This window comes from Pseudorasbora parva, chromosome 12, assembly GCF_024679245.1.
Source record: "Pseudorasbora parva isolate DD20220531a chromosome 12, ASM2467924v1, whole genome shotgun sequence".
Classification (NCBI taxonomy): Eukaryota; Metazoa; Chordata; class Actinopteri; order Cypriniformes; family Gobionidae; genus Pseudorasbora; species Pseudorasbora parva.
Genome location: NC_090183.1, coordinates 38,330,244 through 38,342,588, shown reverse-complemented (window position 1 = coordinate 38,342,588; position 12,345 = coordinate 38,330,244). Strand labels below are relative to the sequence as shown.

The 12,345-nt window shown below is 39.1% G+C and overlaps 1 protein-coding gene across 1 annotated transcript in view; it reads left to right on the top strand.

Annotated features, from left to right (window-relative positions):
- The first annotated feature begins 950 nt into the window (after nt 1–950).
- rybpb (RING1 and YY1 binding protein b) overlaps nt 951–12,345 on the top strand; it is a 31,790-nt gene continuing 20,395 nt past the window's right edge. The window contains exons 1-2 of the mRNA XM_067460217.1: nt 951–1,327; nt 1,951–2,076. Coding sequence (XP_067316318.1) covers nt 1,302–1,327; nt 1,951–2,076 — 152 coding nt within the window. The 5' untranslated portion in view covers nt 951–1,301. The remainder of the gene's footprint in view (nt 1,328–1,950; nt 2,077–12,345) is intronic.

Below are 12,345 nucleotides of genomic sequence, written 5' to 3'. Positions count from 1 at the left end.
GTCATGCTTGTCAATGCAGATAAAAAAGCCATGACATGCAAAATATCAACACGCTGACATCAGTAACAAAAAATTTCAGTATTTTAAGATTATGTCAGCATGAAATAAAAATTCATCCCCTATTTGGTAAATCAATTCAAAATTCATCATGTTGTAAATGTATCTTATTTTGACTGATTCGTCCATAAGCATTTCTTTTTTTGAGCTTATAATTTTTAATTAAAATATCATAACTCTATCTTCCGGTGAAACAACAAACTTTGAACAGACTAGGAATTATGTATTTCAATGGCAACACTACCAGTGCCTAAATAAATCTGCAGCGGTCAGGTGGTGCAAGTAGGAACTCTCAAAAAAATGTGCAGTGTATAAATTGTAATTCCGAGTTCTACGAGGACGTGGTGGCTTTTGACAAATTGGAATCTCGTAATTACAACATTGCATGAACGTACCTCGACATATGCCCTGTCCAACTTTTTTCCGTTAATCTTTTTCTCTCTATAGGCCTAGTAAAAAATATTGTTACTTCTGTTACATCATGACTTTACAATTAGAGAAGCCACATTTTTTTTATTCTTATGACTATATTTAGTTATTATTCAATCAAAAAGCATAAATAAAATGATTAAAAACAGGGTGTTCAGTTATTTATCAGACACGTAAAAACTTAAAAATATACGATATTGTAATCAGCTGTAAAAACAGCAGTTGCTTTAAACTTGTTGCACACTGCTTGAAGACAGACTTAAAACTGTGGCTATGTGTTTTTCTAATCCTTGCATTTCCATGGCTTGCTTTCATATATGATTTGAAGTGGTAAGACACAAGACAAAGTAAACTCCTGTATATTTCAGTATTCAGGTGTCCCAAGTTGAACTTGACTTTTCTCCCCATATAGCCCAGTTCATTTCTCAGTGCTGCTGCTGCTGATATATAGCAGAGTCGTCCAGACCTCGAGTCAGACTCTCACTACTGCTTTCTCTCACCTCGACGGGCACACAGTCTAATTACGTTTGGCAATCGGAGAGTAGTGTAGTAGTATTACTCTATCCGTGCCGATTATTTTTTGGCGAGACTTTTAAACCGACGACAGCGGTGATTGGGCGGCGCAGTCACGGGGTCCGCAGTCTCTTCGCCCTGCCTAGAGTCAGTCAGTCAGTCGGGGGAAGGCGAGTCTGCCTGAAAGCGCTTCTCTCTGTGTGGATCCACCATACACACATACACGCTCACACGGACCTTCTCACACAATTATTGTTAATTACTGAACCCTTCTTGGTTTTTTGAGAGTCTGTTTTTCCACCATGGGCGACAAAAAGAGCCCGACCAGGTAAGCAAGCGACAACAGTCGATAGTTTCCGAGGCGATTTTGGTGTCCGCGCGGCTGTTTTTCGCTCGGTGGATATTCGGATGCTTTTCTCGAGGAGTGTTTCTCCTTTCTCTCAGAAACAAGCGCAGCTATGGCGGCTTTCTCTTCTTCACATAGGACTCTTAACACGACTCAATGCCTCTCAGACAAAGAGAATTTCTTTCTACGGGATACGCCTGGCCTCTTCGGACGGGTTTTTTGGTCGAAGTTCACCGTTAAATGGACGGGGTTTTGACATTCAATTTCATGCCGTTCACCGACATGAAATCTTTAGCTCGCTGGCTAATGTTAGCTGCCGTGCCAGCGGACACCAGTCTAGAGAGTGTATTATATCTGTGTTAAGCCCGGTGACTAGGAGCTGTGGAGAATAACCGTGGCTAGTTAGCTGGTTAGCGTGTATTTCCAGTATTTTCCGGTTCTAATAAACCGCCCTCGCGCGTCACGGGTCGGTTTTTCTGTCACTTTCTGTGCCACTTAGGTTATGTTAAACGCATTCGAGACAGAATAAGTCGGGGCGTAGGATGTTAGGGGGCAAACATGGAGGTTGACCTTTATAATTTGGGCTTCTTTTTTTGTTATTTAAGGCCAAAACGACAAGCCAAACCGACAGCGGACGACGGATTTTGGGACTGTAGCGTGTGCACTTTCAGAAACAGTGCCGAAGCCTTCAAATGCAGCATCTGTGATGTACGGAAGGGCACGTCTACCAGGTATGGGCATTTACACTGGACTTCTGCAGCATTGCAATGCTGATCTCATTGTCATTAATGCAGCTGATTGTGATGCTTTACTTGTTGATTTGCTATTTAAGATTCATAGAAACAGCAGTCCTCTCATGCAAGTTAAATGTCATTTATTCAGTCTGGTGTCTGGCTATAGAATGGAGTGTGGCAGCCAGCCTGTGCAGTCACTGCAGTGATAGGCAAACTTTCTTTGTCCTGCATAAGCTTGAGCACAATTTATTGCATTAGATTTGCGTGTCGATGCCTTCACTGCAGCTCCATGGTCATGCATGTTTGCAGATGCATACCTGCTATTGCAGTGCTGCAGTGTTTGCATGTGTGGCTCGAGTCGGATATCCAGTTGAAATCCATGGCTGGCATTTGTTGGGTTTGAGCAAAGGAATTTAATATCTGGGTGTGTTTAGAATCTGTCACACTGTTATGGAGACATTTGCTGTTCAGATCCAGAACATTTTCAAAGGTCAATCAGGTGTCAGAAATTCTCCAGGATGTGCCATTTGTTTTGACAGATCTCCAAGTGTAACAATTCCTGCTTGATTTAAGAATTAGATTAACAAACTGCTCACTTGTAATAAAGCTAAGGGCAAAGAACCAGAAGTTAATGTTGTTTTTCTGGTTTGCCTAATTAAACTGTTGTTACTCATTTCTATGCTGTTCATTTTGGAATCTAACTAACAGGTCTAGGTGTGCTTGTCTTTTCTTGAAGGTCATTTATTCCGGTGGTTCTCATTCTTTATCCTGGAGGTCAGTCTTATTTTGACCCCAAGTTTAGGATGTCTGGATGTATCGTTGTTTTTAAACAATGTAACCATGAGGAACAACTTTGATTCCTGCCTTCTTTGCCGTTTTTCCAATTTTAGTAGCTTCCTCATAGGATGTCAAAGTGCTGGCTGCATGCTTCAGTATCATGTATTATTCGCCTGCTGTTTCATGAATTTTTCTTATTTGATCTTGTGATTTATTTGATGTTCTTCTTTTTGCATACTGGTATGCTGATAATATTTTAGGTGTGTTAAATAAGGGGTACTCCAGAACCAAGGTTGAGAACCACTGATTAAAATCGACAAATGAATGTTCGTTTTGCCTGAAATGTCATTGTGGTTGTTTTCCTGTAAGCGAATCTAGCTGTGTATCCCCAGTTACGTATGTTCTACGTCTGTCTGGCCTGCGCTGTTTGTTATGATGTGTGAACCCGCCAACACTTCTCATCAGCTGACTGATGTGGTGTCTACAGCTATGAGTAATATGCGGCCGCACGCAGCAATCCCATGGCTCTAACCTTTTCATCTGCTCTTTTACACCTAGTGCTTTTCTGACATTTGGGGAAAAGAAGAGGTGTCGGGAGAAGTCAGACACTCCAAAGCGGCGTATTTGTCAATAACGATTAGTCTGTTTATTGCCTTTGAAAACCGAGCTTAGCTCATGGATCTGTTTGCGGAAAGCAGGCACGTTACGTTCGTGGTAATGACAGGAAATGATGCCATGCGTGTCGGAAACCCCTCGTCTCACTCTTGCTGGCAGCGGCCCAGCTCCTATCAGTCTGCTAAATAGAAATCGCACGATATTGCTGATGAGAGCCGCTCTGTCTCTGTTTGATCTGCCCTGTCAAGCTTTGATGGATGCGATTGTTTGCTGATGTAAGAAGCCTGGCTCCCTTTGTAATGAGGACTAATTAGCCATCTTGTCCACGTTTGATGTATTCCAGTGGTGCACGGGAGGGAGCGTGGGGTGCTCGCGGAGAAACGATGCGCTCTTAGAAGGGTGCAGCAGTTTATGCTCCCATCTCAGCACCTTTTATCTCCGTTTCCCTCAGTGAATAGGTCTTTGTGGTGTGATAACGCATTCCACTCACCAATTATTTTATCTCTGTTGGTCTTTGGAGTTCAAAGAATGTAGCACCCCCCTGTGCAGTGACGCTTGTAGATTAGCGATGCATGTGTTGTTGTTTTTTTGTCATGTAATGAAAATCTGTTTAAAGTGTTGGGATGGTTGCGTAGCTTAATTTGGTTCCTGAGCACAATGGATTCAGGCAGATTGATTATTTTCATGCATCCTGCCTTGTCTGCGTGGGATCGGTAAACTTTAAGGGGGATTATTAAAGGCAATTTTTGGGGGGAAATATTAATTGAGCGTAACAGATTCTCTTTTGCTCAATTTAATCACTAACAGACCTCATAAAGTGTTGGATGTTCACTTATAGACTGGGCGATTTGATGCTCAACAGTGTGTTAATGAAGTGTTGAATGAATTATATGTATGGCTTTCATGCCCGTGTATCCGCAACTTGCAGGATTGTATGAGTTGGATGACATCTTTGCCGGAGGGCATGTCTCTCGCTGTTTTTTCCCACACAGCAGCTGCACTCTTCATAGACTCGTTCGCTTTGTGTTGCCATGGCAGTAGAGGTTATCTAGGGTTATGCTACTGTCAACCCAGCAGAAATTTGTCCTGAATCACTGTGGGCTTGTTGCATGATATGTTAGAAGTGTGGTCATATTAATTGTGAGGTAGCAGTTTTGCAATCAAGTTGCCTTGAGATGTCTTTAATGTTCCAATTTTTACTAAAGTTTCAGAACGTTCTCCTTTCCTCTGAGCCCATCAAAATCAAATTTCCTCGCACGGCATTCCTTGCAGACCTTAAAGCTTCATGTTTTAATATTGCATTGGAATCCTGAGAACAGGAGTGAAGAATGTGACACCTTGTTTCAGTATCAGATTCTGTGGTTTCTATGTTCCAAGATGCATATCAGTCACCCACAGGTTAGAGGGAAGAATCCATTAGGGGTTTCTTAAGTTGATTGATGTGCCGGATCAGGGGGAAGTGCCATTTGGCCTTTTGTGTTACCTTAATCTTCAATGCGCTTGTACTTTTACTTCCCCTGAAGCTCCCTTCCAGGTCCCAGGCAAAGTTTTTCCTCCTTTTTCCAAGTAGATTTGTTTCTTGCTCTGTCAGTATTGATAATCAAATGTAAATCAAACATTAACCCTATTCATTGAAGTGAGTCTGATTTTGAATGTTAATGGATTCCTTTAAAGGCAACACTTTACAAGAATTTGCGCTAATCTGTTAACAGTAGCAAAATTGACAAATAATTACTTTTTTACTACATTTATTAATCTAAGATCATTCTAACTTGTTTGTTCATAATGGATTGTTAATTCATACAACTTGTATAAAAATTAATATAGAAATGAACATGAACCTCAATTAATAAATGCTTTAAAAGTATTTTGTTATTTGTTCAAGATACCTAATGCTATAACTAATGTTCATTCATTGAATGTGGATCTCCCTCTCAGTTCCTCCACTGTGCTGTCCTGTTTTTTTCACATTTTCTATACGTAACACGCTCAATGATAGTGGTGGGGAAAATTGATTCACAGATGATTGCAGTTCTTATACAACTCTTGACTAAGCCACACAAATCATTAGATTTTTATGTTATTGAAAATTCTGTTTATTGATACAAATCATTAGAGATATATATGCTTTCTGTGCGCAACCTTGCAGAAATGTCTTTCTAAATGTATCTGCAGTAGCATATATGCATATATTTAAAGGGAATCTATATTAACTCCTCAGTATGTGTTTACACAAGCTTAATATTTGATTAGCCTTATTCACATGCACAGAAATCAAGACACACAATAATTGATATAGTTTAAGTTCGTTCCGGTGTGTTATTTCGTTTACAGTGAATAAAAGCTGCAGTGTCGCCTCTTAATGAATTTCTATCGATTGGGCAGATCAGATATTTTATATTCTATGGCTTTTTTTTACCAAATCGTTTCATAGAATTTGTCAATTTTTTAACTTGCCAAAGATTTGAGAGTTGCTGAATCCCAATGTAATCAAATGGTGAGGTGTCTTAAACATTCCCACCCATGCTCAACAGACCGCTTCAGTGTTGACCGTCTCTCGAGTGTCATGTAATGGTGGACACGCACAGCAAGCCGATGGAATAGTAAGCGTGTCACGGTGCAAGAATTTCATACGATGTTCAGGTAATGTGAATTGTGATTCTATGGGAAATTGAGGCTTTAAGTGCCTTGTTCCGCATGGAATAACATAATATTGTCTTGACACTATTGATTTGTGAAATCAACAAGGATGGCAGAGATTCCGTATGTGTAATTGCTGGAGCAGAGATTTACAATCCAGTAATTTTCTTCGTCATTGCTTGAGTGCAGATTGTTGAGGATAATGAAATTACATAATCAGGCTGTGAATCTGTTTCAAATTCCCCTATGCCTCTATAAACACACTTGGACACACTTTTGCTTATCCACAGTTATCAGCATTTAGACCTGCTTTAAACCACATGCATAAGCTTTTAATCTATACCAGTGTGTTAATTGAGGGTTTAAAACTTCTTAATGAGATTGTAGACATTTAAGCGAATGAGCACAATAGTCGTCTTTCACTAGAGTGAAAATGAGAGATCAGAATTCATGGATGAGATTCTTTGTTTTGTAGAGGTCGAATAGAGGTGTTTAGTTATTAGCCATGCTGATTCATCAAATAATATTTTTATTTGGGATTGGCAGAATCTACCAATGGGTAGTGAGCATGTTATTTAGAAATATTTTAGTTTAATCTTACTGTTTTTTTTTGTTGTTGATTTTCAAATTTTAATTTGCTTAAGTTTTTATTTATATAATCAGCATAATATTCTACTTGTGTAAATCTGCCGACAGTATTAAGTAATCCTAGCTTCTTTTTAATCTTTTTAATCCAGCTTTCTTTTAAAGTAATTTTACGTAAATCTGTTTGCTGTCTTTAAATTGTATTGAATACTGTAGTGAAAAGGTTTTTTCTAATATATTTTTCAAATGATTTTATATTATAGTCTGCTGAGTGAAAAGTTAATTTGAAAAAAATGCATACATGAACACTCCCAAAAAATTATTTGCACTGTTTTAAGCTGCACTCAAATCATCCTTATTCACATTACTTTAACTCCTGTAACTACATGAACTTAAATTTACGGAGTTCTTTCTACTAAACATGAGTATTGTCAGCTTTACTTCAGTGTTTGTTCAGTCAGCTTCACATTACTGAGTGAAACGAACAAACTGGGCAGTGGGTCTGTAGTTCCCAGCATGCTTTGCAATGGACTGCACTATGAGAGTAAATTTAGGGATTTAACAGTTTTTCAGTAAAGGGACAGATGTTGTTAGTTAATGTTAGTGTTTAATGTTCAGTTATGTTGGACTTTTAGAGGAGTTTCTGTAATTTTGTGGTTACCGTTATGCAGAAGACTGTTTAGGCTATGGGCACTCATACATTTATTGGCCCTAAATTAAATTGAGTCTGTCCAATTAGTAATTTTTTCATTTTGTTTCTAAAAATATGCTTATTATTTAATAGTTTTCCTCTTCAAATAAGGTAAATTAAATTGACAAATGTTCACCTTGCACAATAAACTTAAATTTAACAACATTATTAAGTAAACTGCACATATAAATATTACAAAACAGTGACCAATTAAAAAATCTTTACTTGAGTTTCTTTTGTTCATATAATTAAATTGTTATTTGTAAAAGTTACTCAATATATAGTTGTGTGGAATCACTTACCGTTGCTTTAAGTAAATCCATTAAGTGAATGTTTAGAAATTATGAAGAATGTTTTATTCTCTTTAATGACAGTGGTATTCAAGTTTTTACAGAACTAATATGTTTTATACTTTTCAAACTCTTATACCTTTCTGGTTATTTTCAGGTTTAAATATTATGTTGAATCCCAGCTTTTCAGAATATTCTCAGATGTTTGGTCCTCATTGCCCTGGTGATACCGGTTGATGCGTAGTATTGAGTTTGAACCGTGTGTGTGTGTGTGTGTGTGTGTGTGTGTGTTTGGGTGGGCTGAAATTGGCTCGAAAATGATTTAGCAACAGAGAAATTGCTGGCCAAGTGATTCTGAAGGGAGACAGATGACAAGGCACCAGGGAGGAGATAAAAAAGGGCCCAAAAGAATAGAGGGAGTGAATGAATGCAAGAGAGTGAGTGTGCGTGTTGTACGTGTGCGCGCTGCGAGGAGGGGGTTGTGGGCCACTGCATGCTGAGTTTGATGGACGGCTCTGTTGGGATGTGCTCACTCAGCCAAGAGGCTCTCAGAGGGAAGGCAGAATGGAGCACATCATTACCCAGTGCAGGGAAGCACTGGGCTCACCCTCCTTTAACTCCCGCTCTCCTCCTCCTCACCCGCCGCATGTCATTCAGTCAGTGGAGCAGAGGAGGCTGCCGTTTGCCTGACTCATGCATATATCACGTAACACAGTCAGTGACGTTCAGTGACCACACTTAATCAGTTAACTGAGTAGAAACTGAAGCAGTTTCGATTGAGGGACGCTGCCTCGCTGTAGTCTGCGGAGCAGAGCGCTGATGAAGATGGTAAGGCAGACAATGGAAGACGAAGTGACTGGCAGCTTGTCTTGATAGGAGCTGAAATCTGTTTTTGCCGGAGGAAATATAAAGCTATTACATTTTGCAGCTCTGCGTGTATATAGATGTTAGCGCTAAGAGGATTAGTCCGCCTACTTTATTGCTTGTTGATGTGTTTTTCTATGACATTGAAATTCTTCAGAGAAGTAAGGGCACGGGTTTGCAGATAATGGTTGAAGGTAAGGGAAATGTCTTTTCTGTGAACTCGTCATGTGAAGGTTTTATTTTACAACAGCAGTCTGTTTGATAAGTCTGTGGCCAAAAGTATTTGGACCCTTACAAGTCACATACAAAATAGAAAATTAAGTAACATTTGCACAAAAAATAAATTCTTTCTACTAGAACCATTTTTGAATTACCTGTCTCCAAATACAGTGTCTTATTTTGAACCGTGCTTTTATTGTTTTAATAACTTAATTCTTTTTGTAAAATGTTCTGCTTGCCTAGTGTGTTTAGAAATATCTTTAAATAGCACTTTCTTTTATATTTTAATGCAGTGACTAGTGTTCAAATACATAGGCCCGTAGTCTGCGATTAGTCAGTGTTACTTCTGTTACACAGTGTTCAGCTGGCTTAGCCATAACTTAGCATCACTTAGCCATACAATGTGGCATTTTTACAGTAATACAAATAATTTAGCTGAACAAGAGTCACAGCAGGAGGCAGATTTCACCTACCTTTGCCTATTTTGCTTCTCTTGACTAGGGCTGGACGATATGGCTGAAAACTGTATCACAATTTAAGTGTTTCATATTGGTCGATATCGATAATTATTGATATTTTTGACCTATTTAAAATAAGAACCAGGAGAAAAATATATTGCATTTAAGCATTTTTTTTACTTTACCTTCCTCTATAATCCCTAAATGTATAAAGGCAGAAATGTTAACACAACCATGGAAAACACTCAAATATTTAAAATGAGATTAAGGTGCAGTGCCTCCGTTATTTCCGTTATTATATATGCTTTATTTTTGTCGTGTCAAAGAATAGCGCGATAGCGAGCGCGTCAAATATAAACACCTCCTCAAACAGACAAGGCTCGCGCTGCAAAGCGCCTTGGTGGGGAGGACGGTCTTGCATAATTTGCAGACGACATTGGTCAGACTTATAAAATCCAAAAAACTGCCATACTGAAGAGTTGACTTGTTTTCCTATTTTATCAACAATTTCCTTGCTCGCTTCAGCACTCATTTTCCACTCATCACTCCACGTCCAACATGAGACAACTATATTGCCGACCCACACATTTTTAACCTAAATTGCTAGGTTACCAGAGAGTGAGTGCCTGTATTCATCCAAACTTGCTTTGCAACCTCTGGTTTCTTCCATCAAAGAAAATAAAAAAATTGTGAACTTTTTACCAAATGCATTTTTATTGATATATCGATTGCGTGTCTATTGCGTTTTCATTGCATTTCTATGGATATTGCGTGTAGTTAAAACCACAAGCGATTTAAAAGCGAGGTGGAAAAAGACCTCGCTTTTAAGGCCCCCCCACCACCCCCAGGACACTTGTATCACGTTGATTAACCAGTGGGAAAATGTCCTTACACCCCCAGCCCACAGTCTTCATATATTTTAGTTGAGTGTGGGAATACAACTCTGTATTGAAACTTTTCTCTCAGTGCAACAGTAAATCACAAAGGAGCAGTTCAGCGACAAGACATGGTTTCCTATTGAGCGCTTAACAAAAAATGCTTTTGTTGAATTTCTACTTATTAGTTTAGCAGAGCAGGCCAGTCTAGACATAAATATTCAGTAAATTGTTGTGTTGAACAGGGTGCATATTGCACAGCCTTTAGCTCATTCATACTAATTTGAAAAGTGACCTGTAATTATACAGGTCAGAGGAAACGGCAGGACACAAGGTTGAGTGAGTGATAGAAAAGGTATTGCTCTTTCAGGTCATCATATGAAAAGAAACAAGCCTCTGCTGATAGATGGATCCCTATGTGGGTTAAACACAAACACTACACCTGGTTTGCAGTCTGAGTAATGAGGGGAATTGTGCGGTTTCCTTTGGTGAAAGGTCAGACGACACAGGAAGCTTCTCTCGGATGGATCAAAAACAAAAAGAGATGCTTAGAGAGATGATGTTCTAGTTATAGACCATCCCACACAGAGTATGATGATTTCTAAATGCAAAATGCAGGTCAAATTTTTTCATACCCCTCGAGGAACAAATCCCATGTTTGTGTTTGAGGGGAATAAAACCCTGGTACTTGCAACAGTAATTTTTTGTATATTTATTTATTTTATTTTATTTTATTTTGTTCATTAAATGTTTGTCATTTTTAGTCATTTAGTCATAGAAATTGTTAATGTTTAAAATTAATGGGAATTAATAGGAAAAGTATTTTTAGCTATTTCTGCCTTTTTTTCTATTTGAGTATACTTGGTGTAGTACATTTTACTATGTTTAAATCTATTCTCCAGCATAACAATATTCCCCCCCAAAATTGGTGCAGATTACATTTGGCCAACTATTTGGGTGCTTTATTTTCATTTATTTATTTACTTTATCTGCTTACTGCCCCGTTTTCACATTGCATTTCACATCCACGTCTTGTGAGAGCAGTTAGATTTTTTTTTTACCACAGCTGAGATCTTCTCCCCAGAGAGCAATTTCCTCAGGGAAGGAGGAGGGCAGAATCCCTCCAGAAGGTGGAGATGAATGTTTAATGTCCTCCACCCAGTCAAGAGCGACAGCACAGGAACTCAGGGCCTGTTCTCTAGGTGCTCTCTTCACTATCTCCGTTCTGTACAGCAGGCACAAAGCCACTAATCGCTTAGTAGAATGGCTTATGGGAGCCCAGTCCCAGAGCTTGTTCAACACTCGCGCACACATGGCAGCTTCATCATCCCCCACCAGCCAAACGCCTAATGCTGCTACGCCAGAGGATCAAGGCGCTCCGCGAACTGCCACTGCACATAACTGTCATTTTTGCCGTGATGCAAGAGGAAAATTATGTTAAATGTGGCGAATCTCACGGATACTGTCAGGAAATGTTTAAAAATTGTAGCGTATTTTTAGGACCAATATGAATGTTGTTTTTTTGTTTTACACATTTAGAGTCCTCCATCTGAGATGAATTAAATCCATATGCTCAGTAGAGAGTCTGGGTTCAGTTTAACTAGCCTTGTCTTTTAAATGATAACAGATTGCTTTTTAGATTGCAATCTGCCTATAAAGGTACAGCACCTTGTAGTCCAATACTATGTATAAGTAGCAGATATGTATCCCATTGACCCGACTGTCCTCTCTCCAGGGCACTTTATGACCCCATAGCATGAAAGAGTCAATGGCCGTGATTGCCTGCTTATGCTGCACTTGAATTGGAGAGCAGTGTTAATTGAGCTTTTTTTTTTTGCAGCCTCTCTTCACTGGAGCGTTCTCTCATTCTGTCTTGCCTCTACAAGCAATCTGTTTCATTTAACACAGCAGCCATAATTTACTGCACCGCTAACGCTTGTGTAACTGGAGCCTAGACTGGCTCCTCACGGAAATGTCAACTGCTCCAGGAATTAAAGAGCCTCCATGTGTGGTGTCATCAATTACAGTGCATCAGTTTAAAGTGACACATGCCACCATGGGGGCCTTTTCAGACCAAGGCTTGTCTTCACACAGTCCTAAGTTTAGAAAATGAAAATGACCAGTTGTTTATTTATTTTTAAAAATTATTTATTTTATTTATTTATTTATTTAAAAACGCATGCAACTTAAAACAAAAAGAAGCTGGCAAACAGCGGTCTTTCGAATCGGCTTTGGTCGTGACTCTGGAACAC